At 34.7% G+C, this 18,023-nt stretch overlaps 1 protein-coding gene across 1 annotated transcript in view; it reads left to right on the top strand.

Annotated features, from left to right (window-relative positions):
* Positions 1-6,822, top strand: part of LOC141504384 (centrosomal protein kizuna-like) — a 44,564-nt gene extending 37,742 nt beyond the window's left edge. The window contains exons 5-6 of the mRNA XM_074209338.1: positions 5,191-5,234; positions 6,663-6,822. Of these exons, the coding sequence (XP_074065439.1) occupies positions 5,191-5,234; positions 6,663-6,766 (148 nt within the window). The 3' untranslated portion in view covers positions 6,767-6,822. The remainder of the gene's footprint in view (positions 1-5,190; positions 5,235-6,662) is intronic.
* The last annotated feature ends 11,201 nt before the right edge of the window (positions 6,823-18,023 follow it).

The following is an 18,023-nucleotide window of genomic DNA, read 5'->3' as shown; positions in this document are numbered from 1 at the left end:
TACATATTTCAAATTGCTTATTGTCTCAGGGAAGGGGAAAGCAAGGGAGGGAAATAAAAAATTTGGAGTTCAAAAAGAATTTTTTTAAGTAAATGTAAAAATTGGAGAAAATGTAAACACTGAGTGAAAAATAAAATATCTAAAAATATTCCTATCTCTATTTTGTAGTTACTTGTCCAAGTTTACTTAGCTAAATTAGTGGCAGAGCTAATACCCCAAATTTTCTCGTTTCAAGTCCCTGCTGCCCCTCCAATACACTTACCCTGATATAGTATCATATCAACATGGACTATTCATGTTTGAATAGAATAATAACAGACTTTGCATTTATCAAGTCTTTAATCAGACAGAGAAAAATGTCTTTTGTTCAGCTACCAAAAAAGCAGAACCTTTAGATTTAGGTTTTGATGTTGTATTGTATTTTGTTTTTGCCCAAAATGGATAATTTTGAAGAGATTTGTATTTTCATTCTAGATATGTATATAATCTTGAACCTGTTATCTCAGTGTCAAATAGTTACCTGTAAAACTTGCTCAAGGAAGAAACATGATTGCTATAGTGTAATTATGTTGCAGTAATGCTTTCCAAGATATATGCATTGCTTTCAAACTTCATAAAAGATTAGCCAATATGACTCTAGGGATTTTATAGTACTGTCACCACATTCCTTGACCTAAAACCTTTTCTTTCACTGTGCATGCTTTCACAAGTTTTTTTCTTTTTTTCAAAAAATTTGCTACAGTAGTTGAATAAATTTTTGATTTCCATCACTCAAAGAAAAGCTTTCTAGATCTGTATTGCCTCCCCATTCTCTCAATTAAGCAATCCACAAACTTTCTTCAGTGAGTGAACCCCTTCACTCAAAGTAAAACTTAAGTTGATTGCTGAAGTAAAATCTTGTTAAATGATTTTTTTATACACTTTCTACCAGTATTAACCAAATAGCATTAGGGGAATGAGGAAGGAAGGAAGCCAGGCAGGTAGACCTGTGGAACAACAGAACTCCTTTGGTTGACTTGCCACAACCCCAAAAGCACTCTGAGGGCAAGGCAAAAGAAGGTGGACTTATAGGAGAGAAGGATGAGCATACAGAACTAAACGTGGCAGGTCACCTCAGTGTGTGTAGAACTGAAGTGGGTTGAGAACACTCCTATTTCCTTTAGGGTCCACTACAGGTAAGAGACTTACAGGGCTAAAATTACAGATAAGAATATCCAAGAGGAATCCTTGCTCCAGATTTCCTCTCTAGTTCACTCAAGGGACTCAGTTTTACTATTTATACATTCTCTCTCTCTCTCTCTCTCTCTCTCTCTCTCTCTCTCTCTCTCTCTCCATATATATATATGTGTGTGTGTATATATATATATACATATAGATATCTTCATATGTATGCACATGCATGTAAGTACATGTGTATTTTGGTTCATATATACATGTGTGTATATATATATACATATATATTTCTGATTGGTAAATGGGAAAAATATTTTAAATTAAGATTTTTCTTTGAAAACTCTACTGGCATTGTCACATCACACATGGGGTGACCCCTGGTATAGGGAGTAAATAAAGAGAAAGGAATACAGAACAAGTACATAAATAGAAAAAGTGGTGGAGGATGGGGATTAAGGGATATCATATTGAGTGGAAAGGTTGGATTTTTGGCAGGAAATGGACTTGGGGAAAAGACACAGGCACATGCTGGGCTAGCATAGGGAAAAACAGGAGTTGTTGCAAAGGTTCCTGTCAGCATGTTCACTTTTTTTTCCCAATTTTTGTCCCTGAGGTTGCACGGTTACCAACAGCTCCAGAAAGAGGAGATTGCCCTTCCTCTAGCTCCTCCTTCTTATCTTTAAACCCCTGGGATTGCATGAGCAAAATTTCAAACTGTGGGAGACTTAGAAAGAGGAAACACTTCAGGCCTGCTGCCCTTGTTGATGTGTACCAAACAGGAAGCTGTGACCATTTGCCTCTCCTGGTCCTAGTGCTTAAAACTAACTTTGATGACCATCATAACCGAACCAAGGAGCAGACAGAGCAGCCCCTTCTGGAGCTGCATCCACATTCAGGGGCCAGGAGGCCTGCAGGATGGGCAGCTTGTCCATTGTCACAAGTTTTCTTTGTTGAAAAAGCTTTGAACTGCTTCAGAGAACTCTTAAGATCTGTGGGATACAGATTGAAGAATGACATGTCATGTGCATTAGTTGTATGCTTGGTGGGGGAAAGCGATGTGAAAAATACAAGTTCCTTTATGGAATATCATCCTATTAATTTCAGGTTAATTTCAGAAATGTTTTCCTAAAAATTAATGTTGAATCTAGCATGAATTTTAAATCCTCCTTATATGCCTGACTTAGGTAGAAAGAGTTGGACCCGGCACTGGAAGGTCAAGTTTCAGTCTACCATGTGTAGCTTTGTTACCAGGGGCAAAACCCCACCTTTGCAAGCATACTCTTCATCTTCGTCCCTGTAAAGAAGCATAGTTCTTACATTGCCTACTGACAGTGAAATGTGAAGATACTTTGTAAAGTGCAAGATGCTGTGGGAATGCAAATTGGTCTTAGAATGTTTGCACAATTGCATGGAATGCCTACTACCTCTAGGGCCTGATTGTGTAATGTGGGATATCAAGGATGGATAATATTAGTATTTTAATATTTGCATTGGTTCTGGCTCAGCACTTGAGTTTTTCCAATCAGTTATGTGACTTATTTGACATTTTAGGACATTTTTTTAAATTTTGCTGACTAGGAAAGCTGTAAAGTAGAAACTGTAGTATGCTGTCACTGCATTTATTTATTAAATGTGCTAAAAACAGAATCATGAAAAACAAAATATCCATTTATTCTATATTTACTGAGACCTGACTATAGATAAGGCACTGATGAATTTCATTTTTTCTGATTGGTAAATGGAAAAAAAATACATTTTGGATCATAACTAGGCACCTACCTCCACCCCCTGCCTACTGAAAAGTTCAGTTCTTATGAAAATGAGGTTAGCTTTACTAATGTTCTTTTTTATGATTTATTGAAAGATCTTTAGAAAGAAACCATCTTCCTCACAGTACCTTGTATCAAATGAGTCATGGGTCATAGATTATCCTAAAGACTGACCTAAGGCCTCAGAGGTAGGAACCACCAGAAGTGGGATTTGATCTCAGGTCCTCTGAGTCAGAGTCAGAGTTTTTGCTATTGCACCACACAGTGCTACAGAGTCCTATAGCCTCGTGGTTATTTTTGTTTTTCTTTTTAGCCTCATGGTTTTTTATAGCATTAGTTCATGCACTCCCCCACCTAGAATTACTCCATTTTTACCCTTGGAAATTTTAGCTGTCTTTCAAAGGGCCAGATGTTGTCCTCTTCAAGTGTAGAAATCTTCTTTCCCACTTCTGAACTTCTCTAGCACTTGCTATTTGTACCACTTACATGGCATTTATCACATTTTGCTTCACATAATATACAACTTTTTCTATAACTAACTAGATAGGATGCCTCTGAAGGGCAAGTAGTTAACTCTTCAGTCCCCCAAAATCTAGAGCAGGTCTTTTTTTTACAGAATGAGCACACAGTAAATGTTTGTTTAATGAATTATTGAATAATATAAAGTCTTTACCATAATCTATCCTTGTTGTTATAATGAGTTGGCATACTGTCATTTTTAAAAGTTATTTTTGTCCTGCCACTTGTGGTACCCATTGTATGAGCAGCAGCAATCTGTCAGCACCACCCCAAATGTTCACTATGAATCATGTTTCTCCTGACTGGAAATGGTAGCCATAGGTCAAAAGTCTTCAAGTGAGACCCATTAGGGTTTAATTAAAAGACTCATTACCTGATCATGGAAAATGAAAATGTAAACAGTGACCTAAAGTGAGCTCTTGAGCAATGTTTATTTATCAGTGAGCCTCATGAGTCTTCTCCTATAATATTTAATATTGACACTTATGTAGTCCAAGTCAAAAAGTTAGTTAATAGCTAATTCTTTGTCAAAGAAATTTAAATTCTAAATGTTTAACTTTAGCTGCATTGCAGAAAATATTCAAGATTTAATGAAGGGAGTACCCTCTTTTATGGGTTTTAGTTGGATTGCAAATCAATATATTCCATTTTAAGGAAATAGTTCAAAAGCCTCACAATAGGTTATTTGGCAAAAATCTAAATAGACAAGTCAAAAGGTCAAATAATATACACATACTGTAACTTTTCATTTTGAGACTTTCCCAGGTTTTGTAGTCAATCTCACAGAATTAAACAGTGCTTTATAAAGTAGAGGAGACTTTTACTTATTAAAAGTAGAAAACCTACTAAGAGTGATAATAAACAAGCACTAATTTTCTTTGTAAATACTCTGTACCTTAGTATAAATTCACTTATACAAGTAAATTTATAAAGTATTTTCTCTAAAAGATTCCATATTGAACTACAGATATAAAATATTTTGATAAATAGAAACTTCTAAGATTTCTGTAATGTAATTTTTCTCCATTAGTTTTAAATCAATCTTTTTTTAATTAAACTAAATTTATGGATTTATCTTGTAAAATCTTTTGTGAGACTCAGACCTATTTTGAATGCAGTATTTCCAACTTGTATTTTCTATTCTATTTTTATTCTAATATCTTAAATAGTCATATCATATATTTCATACTCTATCTTTACAAACAAATTGAGATGAAGCTTTGTTTTTTTCTACTTATCACAAGATTGTTAAGGTGGCAATTAATTCCCCTACATCACTGCCCTCGCATGCTTATTTCATACCAACCTCACAATACACATGCAGCACACAAAGGATCAAAATGATTGAAGCTTATTTGAAAGATTCAAAAGCATCCGTGATACTCTAGATTCCAAAGGATCTGTGATACTCTAGACATGAGAGCAGTCATTTAAGCAAGAATAGAACAACTGCTCATGCATCATAGTAGATAAAAGACTCTAGAAGCAGATTTACTTAGAGGCATGGGAAATAATTTGGGAACCTGTCAACCAAAGATATAAGACCTATCAGATGACTTTTTACTAAAGAGGAAATGTGGTAGTTTTCTTTTTTTTGTAATCTTTTGATTATTTTCTTATTGGGAAAAATCTTTTATATTGCCCTAACTTCTCTTTCATGAACATTAATTAATCTCTACATTTTTGGTTGCTATTGTTTCAGTACTTACACCAATACTTTGTTTTATAGGGATGAAAACAAAAGGAAAGTAACAACCAATTTAAAATCAAAAGGTAAGCAAAAAATATATTTAAAGAACATGTTTTCATTTTGTCTTTTTATCCAATAACCAAAACTATTTTCTAAAACTATTGCATCTGATGTAATATACATATATAATTAACCTATTTGTAAATTAAACAAATATAAATCAGAATTTTAGTTAAAGATGACGTGTTTATGACTTTGTTTAAGACAAATGAATCTTTTGTGTTATAAGCATCCTAAATTCTATAGGATTCAGAATTCTGGGAGGCAAAGATTTACATGGTTTAAATACTTCCATCTTCTTGTTTAAACTACACTGTAGACTATTAAAATTAGGTAAATTTTAAACTAAGGATTTCAGATACAGCCTCAGGATGGTAGATCTCAATGCTCAGAGATTGAAACTCAAAGAGACAGGAAAAGAAAGAAGCCAAATATAGTGAAAAGGAGGTTTGTTTTTTTTCCTTTTAATTTCTGAGTTTTGAGATAAGTAACAAGATTTTCAGACTAGTAAAAATTTATCAAAGACAACCAAGCAGGAATCTACCTTAGATGACATATAAACAAGCAAATATGACCTGGAGTGAATTTAGTAAAGTTTTAGGAAGTAGTTTAGAATGAGCATGATACTAAACAAAACTTAGAATAACCTTTCCCCTGAAAGAACCTACCTGCCTCCTATTCCCTTTACATGATTAGTACTAGGGGTGGCTAGGTGGCTTAGTGGATAAAGCACTGGCCTTTGAGTCAGGAGTACCTGGGTTCAAATCCAGTCTCAGACACTTAATAATTACCTAGCTGTGTGGCCTTGGGCAAGCCACTTAACCCCATTTGCCTTGCAAAAAACCTAAAAAACAAACAAACAAAAAAACATGATTAGTACTAAATTCATCAAAAAGCAGAGAAAAATGGAAGAAAGGAGCAGTATGGAGTGAATATTATTCCCTAAAGGAGATTCTGTTTTTTAGATTTTAGAGTTACTCCTTGATTGCTTTCATTTTCACACAGTTCAAAAGGATGTGTGACCCTTACTCTTACCAAAGAGAGTCAAAAAACCATGTTATTTTAAATTCAATTCAGCAAACATTGGGCCAGGCACTGTGCAAGATGTTACTGGTGCAATAGCAAGGTGAAAAACAACCCTGCCTTCAAGTGGCTTACATTCTAATGGAGAAAAATAATAAAACTATTATAAGTATATCAATAATATACAGATAAGTTTATAAAATATAAAGGACCATCCTTCTCTACTACTGTAAAACAAACAAACCAAAAAAGTATCAAATGGTTTGCCCTACTGATAGAATTTAGTGAGATTTTTGGGAATATATGTTTAAGTCTATCACTGCAGCCTGAATTACTATCGTTTGTGTCTGCTATGCTATATTTGATAATATCTATTCCCTTGACTAAGATGAAATATTGTTAAATAGCTGTTTGTTTTTCTGTCTTAGCTTTTTGGGGAGAATCTGATGATAGCAATTCTGAAATTGAAGCTGCTTTACGTCCTAGAAACCACAACACCTCTATTGATGATTTTGATGACTTCTATGACTAACAAATATCACCAGCTTGGAACTGAAAAGATTTTAAATAAAAATATCAAGTGTCAAACTGTATTATGCTTTGTTTGTGGTTAAAACTCTTATATAGGTTTGATGTTCAAAATTAGCATATCCTTTTAAGTTATCTCTTCAAATATGAAATTACATGGCTTTTTTTAAAATAATTAGCATCTTGGGATCCATGGAATAAAATATAGGTTCATTTCTTAAGTTCTCCAAACTAAATGGAATCTTTGTTTGGAAAACATGCTTCCACTGAGAAGGAAGGAAATGGGAGGGAGAATGGAGAAACGTTTTTGAAAGGTCAGAATATCCTACTCTCCATTTCTCCAAACTAGCTCTATCATAACTTTTGAGATGGTTCAAGTATAGCCTTGTAAAGAATCTGATGGATTGACTGTTACTTTTCCAGGTTTTTTCCTAGCTCTATGCTTTTTAAAAATTTCATTAAATCAATACTTCATCAAAAATTTTATCCAACTCCTACTTTGTGCCAGCATTGTACTAAGCACTGGGAATATAAAAAGAGGCAAGAAGATAGTCCCTGTTCTCAAGGAGCTTATAGTCTAACAGGAGAAACGTGTGTGTGTGTGTGTGTGTGTGTGTGTGTGTATCTATCTATATATATAAAGCAAGCTATTTACATGATAAATAGGAAATAATGTAGGGAAGACATTAAAATTAAGAGTGCTTGGAAAAGTCTTCCTGTAAAAGATGAGATTTTAGTTGGCAATTAAAGGAAGCTGGTGAGATCAATGGGCAGAATGGAGGAGGGAAAGCATCTGAGACACAGAGGACAGCCAGAGAAAATGCCTGGTGCCAAGAGATAAAGTGTCTTGTTTATTTGTAGGGGGGTGAGGGGAGAGAATCAAATTCAGATAGTAATAAGTGGTTACAAATGAAGACTTTTTAAATACCACTTGTCATTGTGATAATCCAATGATCGAGAACACTGAAGACTGTAATTTCCTTACTGTTTTGGATTATTTATTCAAAATAGGTAAAGTAACAACTCTTCAGTGTTTAGGAACCAATCTCAAAATAGAAATAGATTTTTTAGCAGTAGGATTGGGAGTGAGGAAGGGACAATTTTAGCCATCAGTGCTGTTCTTAGATACTCCAGCTTTCTCTCATAAACATGGTTATGTGGTTGGGTGCAGAGAGGAAATGGTTAGAAATTGAGTTCTGCTTTTTTAGCCTACTTTGCCATAGGCAAACAAAGACACAGATACCATTATCTTTTTTTAGGTTTTGTTTTGTTTTGTTTTGTTTCCGAAAGGAAATGGGGTTAAGTGACTTGCCCAAGGCCATATAGCTAAGTAATTATTAAGTGTCTGAGGCCTTATTTGAACTCGGGTACTCCTGACTCCAAGGTCAGTGCTCTATCCACTGCACCATCTAGCTGCCCCCCACCATTATCTTTTGAGTTGGAATTCATAGAACAAAAAATCTTCAATATGGTTTTATGAAGACTTCAAATTTGAATAAATAAAGCATTTTCACTCATGAAGAGAAACCAACAATAATACTATATAAGACATACTGAAAAATGTAGATACATTGTAATTATGATTCCATACATTGATTTGGGCACCTTCTTGTTTTAAAAAACACTTTTACATGCAGTGTCTCATTTAATCTTCACAACAAACTCTCAAGCAAGGGAACAGATTTTCTGTTACTATTTCTGTTGTATAAATATGGGAACTTAATTGCGTTCATCAAGTTTTAAGTGACATGTCCAGTGTCACAAAGATAATATTCAAATTTGAGTGTTGAAAATTCACAATTAAGGATTAGACAAATGCTAAAGGGAACTGTTCCAGTCCTAGTTTTGTATTAACATTAATGTTGGGAAAAAACCAGAGACCAGAACCAACAGAGGCTTTATAGACTTCTAAGGATAACTATTTGTTAGTGGCATGATTCATTTTAAAAACCTTAGTGAAGAATCAAGAAAACTAATCAAGACAGTAGTTTCAATAAGTAGCAACATACCAATTAACCTACAGAAATAATCAGCATTTCTATATAAATAATGACAAAATTAAGGAAGAAAAAATAAATTCCAGTAAAAAAATTACAAACACACACACACACACACACACACATACACACATACACACACACACACACACACACACACACACACACACACACATATATATATATATATATATATATATATATATAGGAAAGAGATTATGATAGCCACAATTCCCACATCTCCCTTCTATTCCACAGCCACCAATTCAAAGGAATTTAACTTCTTTATTTTTATTTAAGGCAATGGGGTTAAGTGACTTGCCCAAGGTCACACAGCTAGGCAATTAAGTGTCTGTGGTCAGATTTGAACTCAGGTCTTCCTGACTCCAGGGCCGGTGCTCTATCCATTGTGCCACCTAGCTGCCGGGAATTTAGCTTCTTAACCTGAAAGTGAAAGCATAATTTCATGTTGACCCTCATAATCCCTGTGGGTAGAGTCTTACATGTTCTCTAGTTTTGGGGAGATCAAGTTTCCTCTATAAAGAAGATAATTCTACTTTCTTTTCTTTTTTCTTTATTGTCTTTCATTTGGGCAAATGTGTAAAACACTTTTTAAATTGTGGAACTATTAATTTGGAAATGAATGTGAACTGCAGGCCTATCAGCTGTGGTAGCCCCAGATCCTCGAACAATCTCAATTTTCAGATTGTTTGTAGACTGTGCCATAAGGAGGTGGTGTGGTTCAATAGAAAGAACAATAACTCTGAGCCAAGGATTTGGGTTCAAATTCTGCCTCTGAAGTCCATTATTTGTATGACCTTGGTTCAACTTCCCTAAGCCTCAATTTCCTCATCTATCAAATGAGGGATTGGATTAGAGGACATCTAAGGTCTCTTCCAGCTCCAAAGCTATGATTCTATGACTTTGCCAAAAAGTCATACAGGTTGATTTTCTTAAAACAACAAATATTGGACTTGGGAGAGTCTAAAGGGGAGGTGCTTTCCCACCTCCTAATTCGCTTGATATATGGTCACTGATGATGAAGAACTGTCACAAGGTGTCAACACATGTCTTTGAAAAAACCCTTGAAAGTATTTCTGCCTATTTTTGTACTCACCTCCATCAGGAAGTCTTCTAACAGCAAACTAGTCACACACAATGAGATTTCCCTTCAGCAATTGGAAAGTCAGTTCAAGATAGTTCAAGGCAAGTTTGAAGGATCAGCTACAAATTCCAGACAGAAAAGGGTACAGGTTACCAATCACTGGAAGCTGTATCCAGGGCCAAGCCTATAGAATCAATGAAGAGATCCAAAATGGTCCTTAATAGTGTGGCTGCAGAGAGACCTGCACAATGAAAGAAATTATTTCAAGGTCAAACAATGTCAGTTGTTTGTTAGTTGCCTTGGCCACAAGTCCTGTACTTAAATGCCTCATTACATTTATATTTAGCACCTACTACCCATATACACTGTATTAGAGGAAGAAGGTTTATGGGGATGGTAGAAGAGGGAAAGGAAAGAAGTAATATTTTGTAGTTACTGTTATTACTTTGCCCTCTTGATAAATGTTCATCCTAAGAGCTAATGAGATCTACTGGCTGACTATTAATGGAAAACATGTAGTGAGTGATCACAGGTTTATACTAAGTTAACTACTCTCTGAGGACTCTTATCAGTGTATATGAGGAAAGAAAGTGCAGTCATAAAATATTAAGGAGTCAATCTACCAAAGCACAGTAAAAACATAAAGATCAAAAGAATATGACTTAATAAAAAGGATATTCATTGTTCATGGCTGAGCCATGCCAATATAATAAAAATATTACTCAAATTTGCCTATGTAAAATCGAAATAAAGAAATAGCATCTAAATATCATGTGTATTTATGTGTCTATGTGTACAGATAGACAGATTGAATTATTAAAATACCAAGGAAATTCTTTCTTGTTCTATCTGTCCAACTCTTCATGATCCTTCATGAAAGTATTGCCTTTCACAGGGTTTTCTTGGCAAAGATTTTTGAAGTAGTTTTCCATTTTCTAAGACAAACAGAAATTAAGTGACTTGCCAAGGGATCATTCAGTTAGTAACTGAATGACTGAGGCTGAATTTGAGCTCAATTTTCCTATGTACTTTATTTTATATATTATAAAAAATTCTGATAATGGATCCATTTTTGTCACTAGATTGTGAATGCTTACTTGATACAAAAAGGGTTCAGAATCCCTATGCTAGTCTCCAAAGGAGATGTTATTCTACTCTTCACCAAGGCTAAACCTTCTACTTATATTCTTTTTTTAAATAAAATTATTTTTCCAACTACATGCAAAGATAAATTTCAACATTCATTTTTTGTAAGATTTTGAGTTCCACATTGTTCTCTCTCCAATATCCCCTTGACCATGAGTATTCTAATGTAGGTTATACATGTATAAGTATGTTAAACATTTCCATATCAATCATGTTGTGAAAGAAGAATCAAAACAAAAGGGGAAAACTATGACAGGAAAAAACCATAAAACAAAACATTTTAAAAATTGAAAATAGTATGTATGCTTTGGTATTTAGAAGTGGTTTTTCCTCCTTTTTCTTATGATCTCTTTAGAATACAGTCCTAGTATCAAAGGATATGCAAAGTTTTATTTTCCTTCATGCATAGGTCCAAATTGTTCTCCAGAAATGATGGACCAGTTCACAACTCCACCAACAATGCATTAGTATCTCAATTTTCCCACATCCCCTCCAACATTGGTCATTTTCCTTTTTTGTCATATTGGCCAATCTAATACATGTGAGATGGTACCTCAAAATTGTTTTAATTTGGACTTTTTTCATCAATAATAATAGAGCATTTTTTCATATTACTATAGCTAGCTTTAATTTCTTCATCTGAAAATTGCCTGTTTGTTCATTTTCATCATATATCAATTAGAGAATGACTTGTATTCTTATAGATTTGACTCATGAATTGGGTATTCCTGTCTCCAGACCCAATTCTCTATCCACTGAGTCATATAGTTGCCTCCAGAAACTTTTTAGAACTGGAAAAAATACATTTGGAGGAACAAAAAGTCTAGAATATCAAGGGAAACAGCAAAAACAAAGTAGAGATGAAAAAACCATAGCACTTTCAGGCCTTAAATTATTTTTCAAATAGCAATAATTATGTAAACTTTTTGGTCCTCATTAGAAATGGAAAAGTTAGATCAGTGGAACAGAACACATGAGGAAAAATCAGAATTAGGACACCTAGATGGTGCAGTGGGTAGAGCACTGGTCCTGATGTTAAGAGAACCTGAGTTCAGCACTTACTAACTGTGTGACCTTGGACAAGTCACTTAACTTCACACTCAGTACTGGACATACCTAGTCCTCCCAATTCATATCTGACCATTTGACTCAGATGGCTCAAGAAGAGAAAGTGAGGCTGGTGACTTAGTGCAGTACCCCATCACTCACATCCAATTCACATGCATGTCATGGCATCACCTCCGTGAATTCATGGCTTTGAGAACAAAAGACAAGCAAAACATCAGTAAGGTCTCAACCAAGTCTTGTTATTTGGCTTATTTGACAAAAGAACTGCTGGGAAATTTTCAAGTCATTTGATGGAAAATTGGCTTAAATTCAAATCCTAATCATATATTGTCACAATAAGCTCAGAACCTATACAAGTACTGAATATAATCGCTCACACCATAAAACAAAATTAGAAAGCAACTAAATCATATGCCTTTAATAACCACAGCTAGGTAAAGACTAGAGAAAAGAATAAAGAAATAACAAAAGATAAAATAGATCATGATCCATGTGAAACTGAAAGACTTTTACACAAAATCAATGAATCTTTGGATAAGAAGGGAAAACATTTTTGAATCAAGGAACTGATAAGGATAAGAGTCTGATATTTAAGATTTATAGGAAACTCACTTAAGATAAGCAGTCAGTGGACAAGAGAGATTTGAAAATAAGTGAGTGTGGGGATGATTGAGAGGGCAATCTGTTGGAGAAGATGGAATTGAATGTTTGTGTCCCTTTATCATATCATTGGAAAATAGTTCTTGGTTATATATCTTTGTCAGTTTCCTGTAAGTCTTAGACTGTTACCTTTAATTTTTTTTAAAAAATTCTGCTGTATCCTTAAGGATATGATTTCTCTCTCATCACATTCAACTTAGATCAATGCATATCATGGGAATGATGTAAAGACTAAAAAACTGCCTTCTGTCGTGTGGGGGGAGAGAAACAAGATGGGGGGGGGGAACTGTAAAACTCAAATAAAACCTTTCCAAAATTAAACAAAGAAATTTTTTGTACCAAAGAAACAATATGGAGTGATTAACCTTGATTGACTTGCTCCCTCCATCAGTACAATAATCAGGGATCTATGATGGAGAATACCATGTAACCAGAGAAGTAACTGAAGTTTAAATGGAGACCAAAGATTATTACCTTCAATTTTTAAAAAGGTTGTCTTATGTACTACATAATTTTGCTATCTCTAATATTTTATTTATTCCTCAAGGATATGTTTTTTTCTCTCAACACATTCAATTTTGATCAATTCATATCATGGAAATAATGTAAAGATTATCAGATTACTTTCTGTTGGGGAAAGGGGAAGTAGTAGAAAAATTGTAAAATTCAAAACCTAAGAAAGAAATTATTGGTAGAAACTACTATTGTATGTAATTGGAAAACAGATAAAGTATATAATTTTAAAAAAATCTTCATAGATTCATCCAGCCCTGCTAATACACCATATCTATTCTACCTTTTGTGAGTAAACTCCTTGAGATGGCCATCTGCAATTCCTATCTCACTCTCTTTTTAATTCTCTATAATCTGGCTTCCATATATCATTCAATGGACACTAATCTCCAAAGTTATTAATAATCTATTAATTGCTAAATCTAATGGCCTTTTCTCTATCCTCATCCTTCTTGACCTCTCTGCAACATTGTTGATCAATCAATCAATCAATAAAAATACATAAAGTTCCTGCTTTGTGCCAGACACTATGCTAACCCCTGGGGATACAAATAGCATAGCAAGAAAAAAATAGTATAAAATTTCCTCCAATAAACATCAAACAGACTTGTACACACACTAAAGTCTGTGTGACTTCCCTACACCATCAGTAAGAAAATTTGATAACATGTAGAAAGGTTATCACTGGTGAAGGAACACAAATGTAGGAATCACATGTAGCCAGAACACACATGGAGAAGTCATTCATATTGCTGTTGATACCTTTCTATTGCCTCCCCTAGACATACTCTCTACTGATCCCATATGTGATTTAGTCTTTGGTAAGTCACACTGTCTTTTTCCAATTTCTGGGAGGCAGTGAAGGTGGGGATGAGAGATGCAGTCAGCAAAATGTTCTCAAGCTAAGTCTTTTATTTTAGCTTATATCTGTGTTTGAAACTGAATCAGTCCTTTAACTCAGACAACTATCTTACTTAGAAGTAGAAATTACTAATTTCCTCTCCAGCTTGGAAGGAAAATGAATTTAAGCTAGAACTAAAGATTAAGGAAGCAAAAAAGGACATCGTCCTCTATCTGGGCTACATTCCTGCCTTTATACAACACCTGACCATGCGCCTCATAGACTTTGAACTGTTCTACCTTTAGGACTTGGAAAGATCTTTAAGGAAGCAGTGACTTGTCCAAGAGGGAACAATTTTTTGAGTAGAAATCCCAAACTACATTCTCCAATGCTAAAGTTCTTTAGATTGTACAATACAACTTTTCGAAAGAACATTCAAGATTTGCCGTGAATACAGCCTACTGTTATTACAACTAATAATAATAACTGCAACTTAAAATGTTCCAGAAACTCTGATAAGTGCTTTAAAAATATCTGATTTGCTCCTCTGATGAATAATGGTTAATATTAATAGAATAACTTAACGTTCATTATGATTAATTTTGACTTCTGTACTTCAGTAAAGTTATTAATCTCATGAAGAAATGAAATTTTGATAATAGCGATAATAATATTTATAAAACATTTTGAAGTTTACAAAACACTTACAAATATTACCTCATTTGATGTTTACATCAAACCTTGAAGATAGGAGCTATTATTATCTCTGTTTTTTAGGTGAGGATAAACTCTTTTGACTTTCAAAACTTCCATGTTCTATTGATACATATTATTGTAACAGTGTTGATTTATGCAATTTTTAGCTTTATAAAGCTCTTTCCTCATAACAGCCTATGATGTTGATAGTATTAAATGCAGTTATCCTTTTTACAGAAGAATAAAACAAGTCTCAGAGAAATTAAGAGACTTGATCAATCTTATATAAAAGAAAGTAGCATACTTGAGGATCAGTCCATCTTTGAACTCCAAGTCTAGTGTACTTTCCTTTTCATCACACAATACAGTCTCTGTGAGTTCTGGATTTTTTCTCCATGAAAATGAAGCAAGTGTCTCTAAAAATCCTAACCAGTTTTATATTGTTCTCAAGCCTTTGTCCACTTTTAATATTCTTGCAGCTAGTATTTGTGTCAGCAGCAGAGTGCTTTTGTGGAAATCAGATTTTGACGTATCAAACTGTGCAAAAACACATTAAAGAGGCGACCAATAATTCCAGCCAAAAACCACAACAGATAAGGATTATATTGCTCAAGAATTTCCAATGAATGGCAGAGACTAAACTCATCTGGGGGAATTCTCATTAGCATTCAGGAATCAAGATTTGGTGGAGTTTTATATAAATAGATATAGATATAAATATATATGTATATATATTTCAAAATCATCTTGAAATCTCTGGCTCCTCAAGGTAAGCTCCCTTTCAAATCTCTTTAACTGATGCAGTGCCATTGTCTCCATACTAGGTGTTTTCCATTTCCTCCATCCAGTACAACCATTGACACAAAGACTAATATTTGATGACAGATGGCTCTGTGAGCTTCTGCTATGGCAATATCTCACTTTGGGAATGCAAGTGATAACCGAGTTCCTCTAGAGCATTATTTATTATACTATTATTGTGCACAAACTCATTAGATATAAAACATTCTGCCAGTCAACTTTATCCTTCTTTTTCCCAACTGTCAACCTGGCAGCTCAAAGATGGTGACAGATGATGCTGATGGACAGTAGGATTGCCATCTCCCCAGCCTTAACAGATTAAGATTTGGATGCTATTCAACCAAGGAAAAGTGCTATAGAAAAGAGGATACTGATATAACTGAACCATAATAGTTCAATCACCATGATGGTTAACTAAATTGTTTTTGTAGTGCTGACTGCAATTAGGTACATAGGATTCCTATGCTCAAATATAATAGACCATAATTTCAATTGGTTTGCCTGCATAGGTTTCATTGAAGGATTCTCAAAGACAAAGAAGTTGGCAATTTCTAGATAATCCTGATAAGTCAGAGCTGCTCTATGTGGCTTTCCCCGGCCTCAGGATCCTACCCACTGTTAGGGAGGTGAAGATCTAGGTTGTAAACTCATTTCATATAAGACTAGATTAATTTTGAGCTGAAGGACTCACTCCTCTAGGAGCCCTTGAGGGACTCAGGACCAAGGACCACATGACAACAAGGATTTGACTTAAATTCAACCTGGTCCAGGTAGTGTCCTGGCCTACACAACCTGGCCTAGGTAGTATCCTGGCATGCTTTTTTTCGCCCTGGGTCAAGTCCTGTATGTGTTCCCAACCTTTGGCAATACATAGACCTGGGAAACTAGAGCTATCTAACTATAACTATAATAACTCACAAATTGAATCTTGCACCACAGTAATTTCAATAGCTACTGAGTTATGAAATGAGATATTCTGCATTACTTTGTGTTGATGACCATGATCATAGGGTTGCTAGGAGTTATTTAACCATTAAATGTTTTATATCTGGAAACTGAGGCTCAAGATAGGTCATACATTTGTAAATGACAGAGCTGGGATTGAACTCCAAACTTTAATGGTACTTACCATATAATGTTCTTTCCAAAACTGCTATAATACATTCCTACAGTAAGTCAGAAGGCAACCTCTTTCACACTTGTTTTGTTCTGCAACTGAGGAAGACTCACAGAGCTCATTAGGCCTGCCCTTTCATTTTATGTACAGAAAACTTAGGCCTAGTCAAATTAAGGGAATTGTCCAGGGCACACAGATAATGTCAAGGACAGCTGAAATTCCAATCCAATTTCTTCAGCTCCAAATTCAGGGACCTTTCCCCATTTTTTTGTACTTTAAAAGCACCTTTTATATCACTGATATAGGAAATCCCTCCAAAGATTCAGATTCCAAACTATTTATGTCTTCTCAATCTTTGTGACTTGTCCATATCCTCCAATAAATCCTTTTAAATAATCCACTCAATGTACTGGTGTGAGTGTGAAGGAGGGGAGGAGAGAGAGGAAGATGAAGGATCTTATACTACTTCTATTAAAATTGTGCAGCCTGCAGTGGGGAGCCACATGAGGTACTACTGGTTATCCCTGGATCTTGCTCTATAACAGACCCATCTTTTCCTGGTCAAACATGTTTCTGATGGCTCTCAGAAGTGAGTTAGGTAGCTCAGTGAATAGAACATGAGCCTGGAGTCATGAGACTCCAACCTCAGATATATTATTAGTTTAAGTCACACTAATGTGTCGCACTCTGATAAAGACTCATTTCTGTCTGCCTCTGTTTCCTCAATTATAAAATGGAAATTATAAAAGGATTATTAAGAGGATCAAATAAGACTATCTTTGTAAAGCATTTAGCATGATGCCTGACTCATAGTAGTAATAAGGTAGCATATTTAATAACTACTTATTCCTTTCCTTTCCCTCTACTGATGACCTTTATACCACTTCTCTTTTTCAGTTCTAGCTTGGTAATATGCTTCAGTCTATATATATCCAGAATGTCCATTGCCTTGTGGGAATGTCTATCAATTTTAATTCTTAGTATAGCAGTATAAGGTAAAATATGGATAACAGGAAAGTGCCCAGGTCTTTTGTCTACCAGGGCTGTATTTAGGGTGGCTTTCATTTGCAAGCTTTCTGCTTCTAGTATGAACCTTCTGTTAAACAGTAAGCTTTGGATATTGACTGAAGACTTTTTTCCCATATTCATTACATTCATAAGGTTTCTCTCCAGTAGCAACCTATTGATGTTCTATTAATCAACTGCTGATAGCTTCTGTGCATTGATAGGGCTCTCATGAATGTCATAAATATTTTAAAAAATAAAATCAACTTTCTAAATGTTATACATTCAGGCTACCACATCCCCCATCAGAGT

The sequence above is a fragment of the Macrotis lagotis genome, chromosome 1, assembly GCF_037893015.1.
Source record: "Macrotis lagotis isolate mMagLag1 chromosome 1, bilby.v1.9.chrom.fasta, whole genome shotgun sequence".
Classification (NCBI taxonomy): Eukaryota; Metazoa; Chordata; class Mammalia; order Peramelemorphia; family Peramelidae; genus Macrotis; species Macrotis lagotis.
Note: the sequence above shows the minus strand (reverse complement) of the source record. Positions and strands in the feature narration are given on the sequence as shown.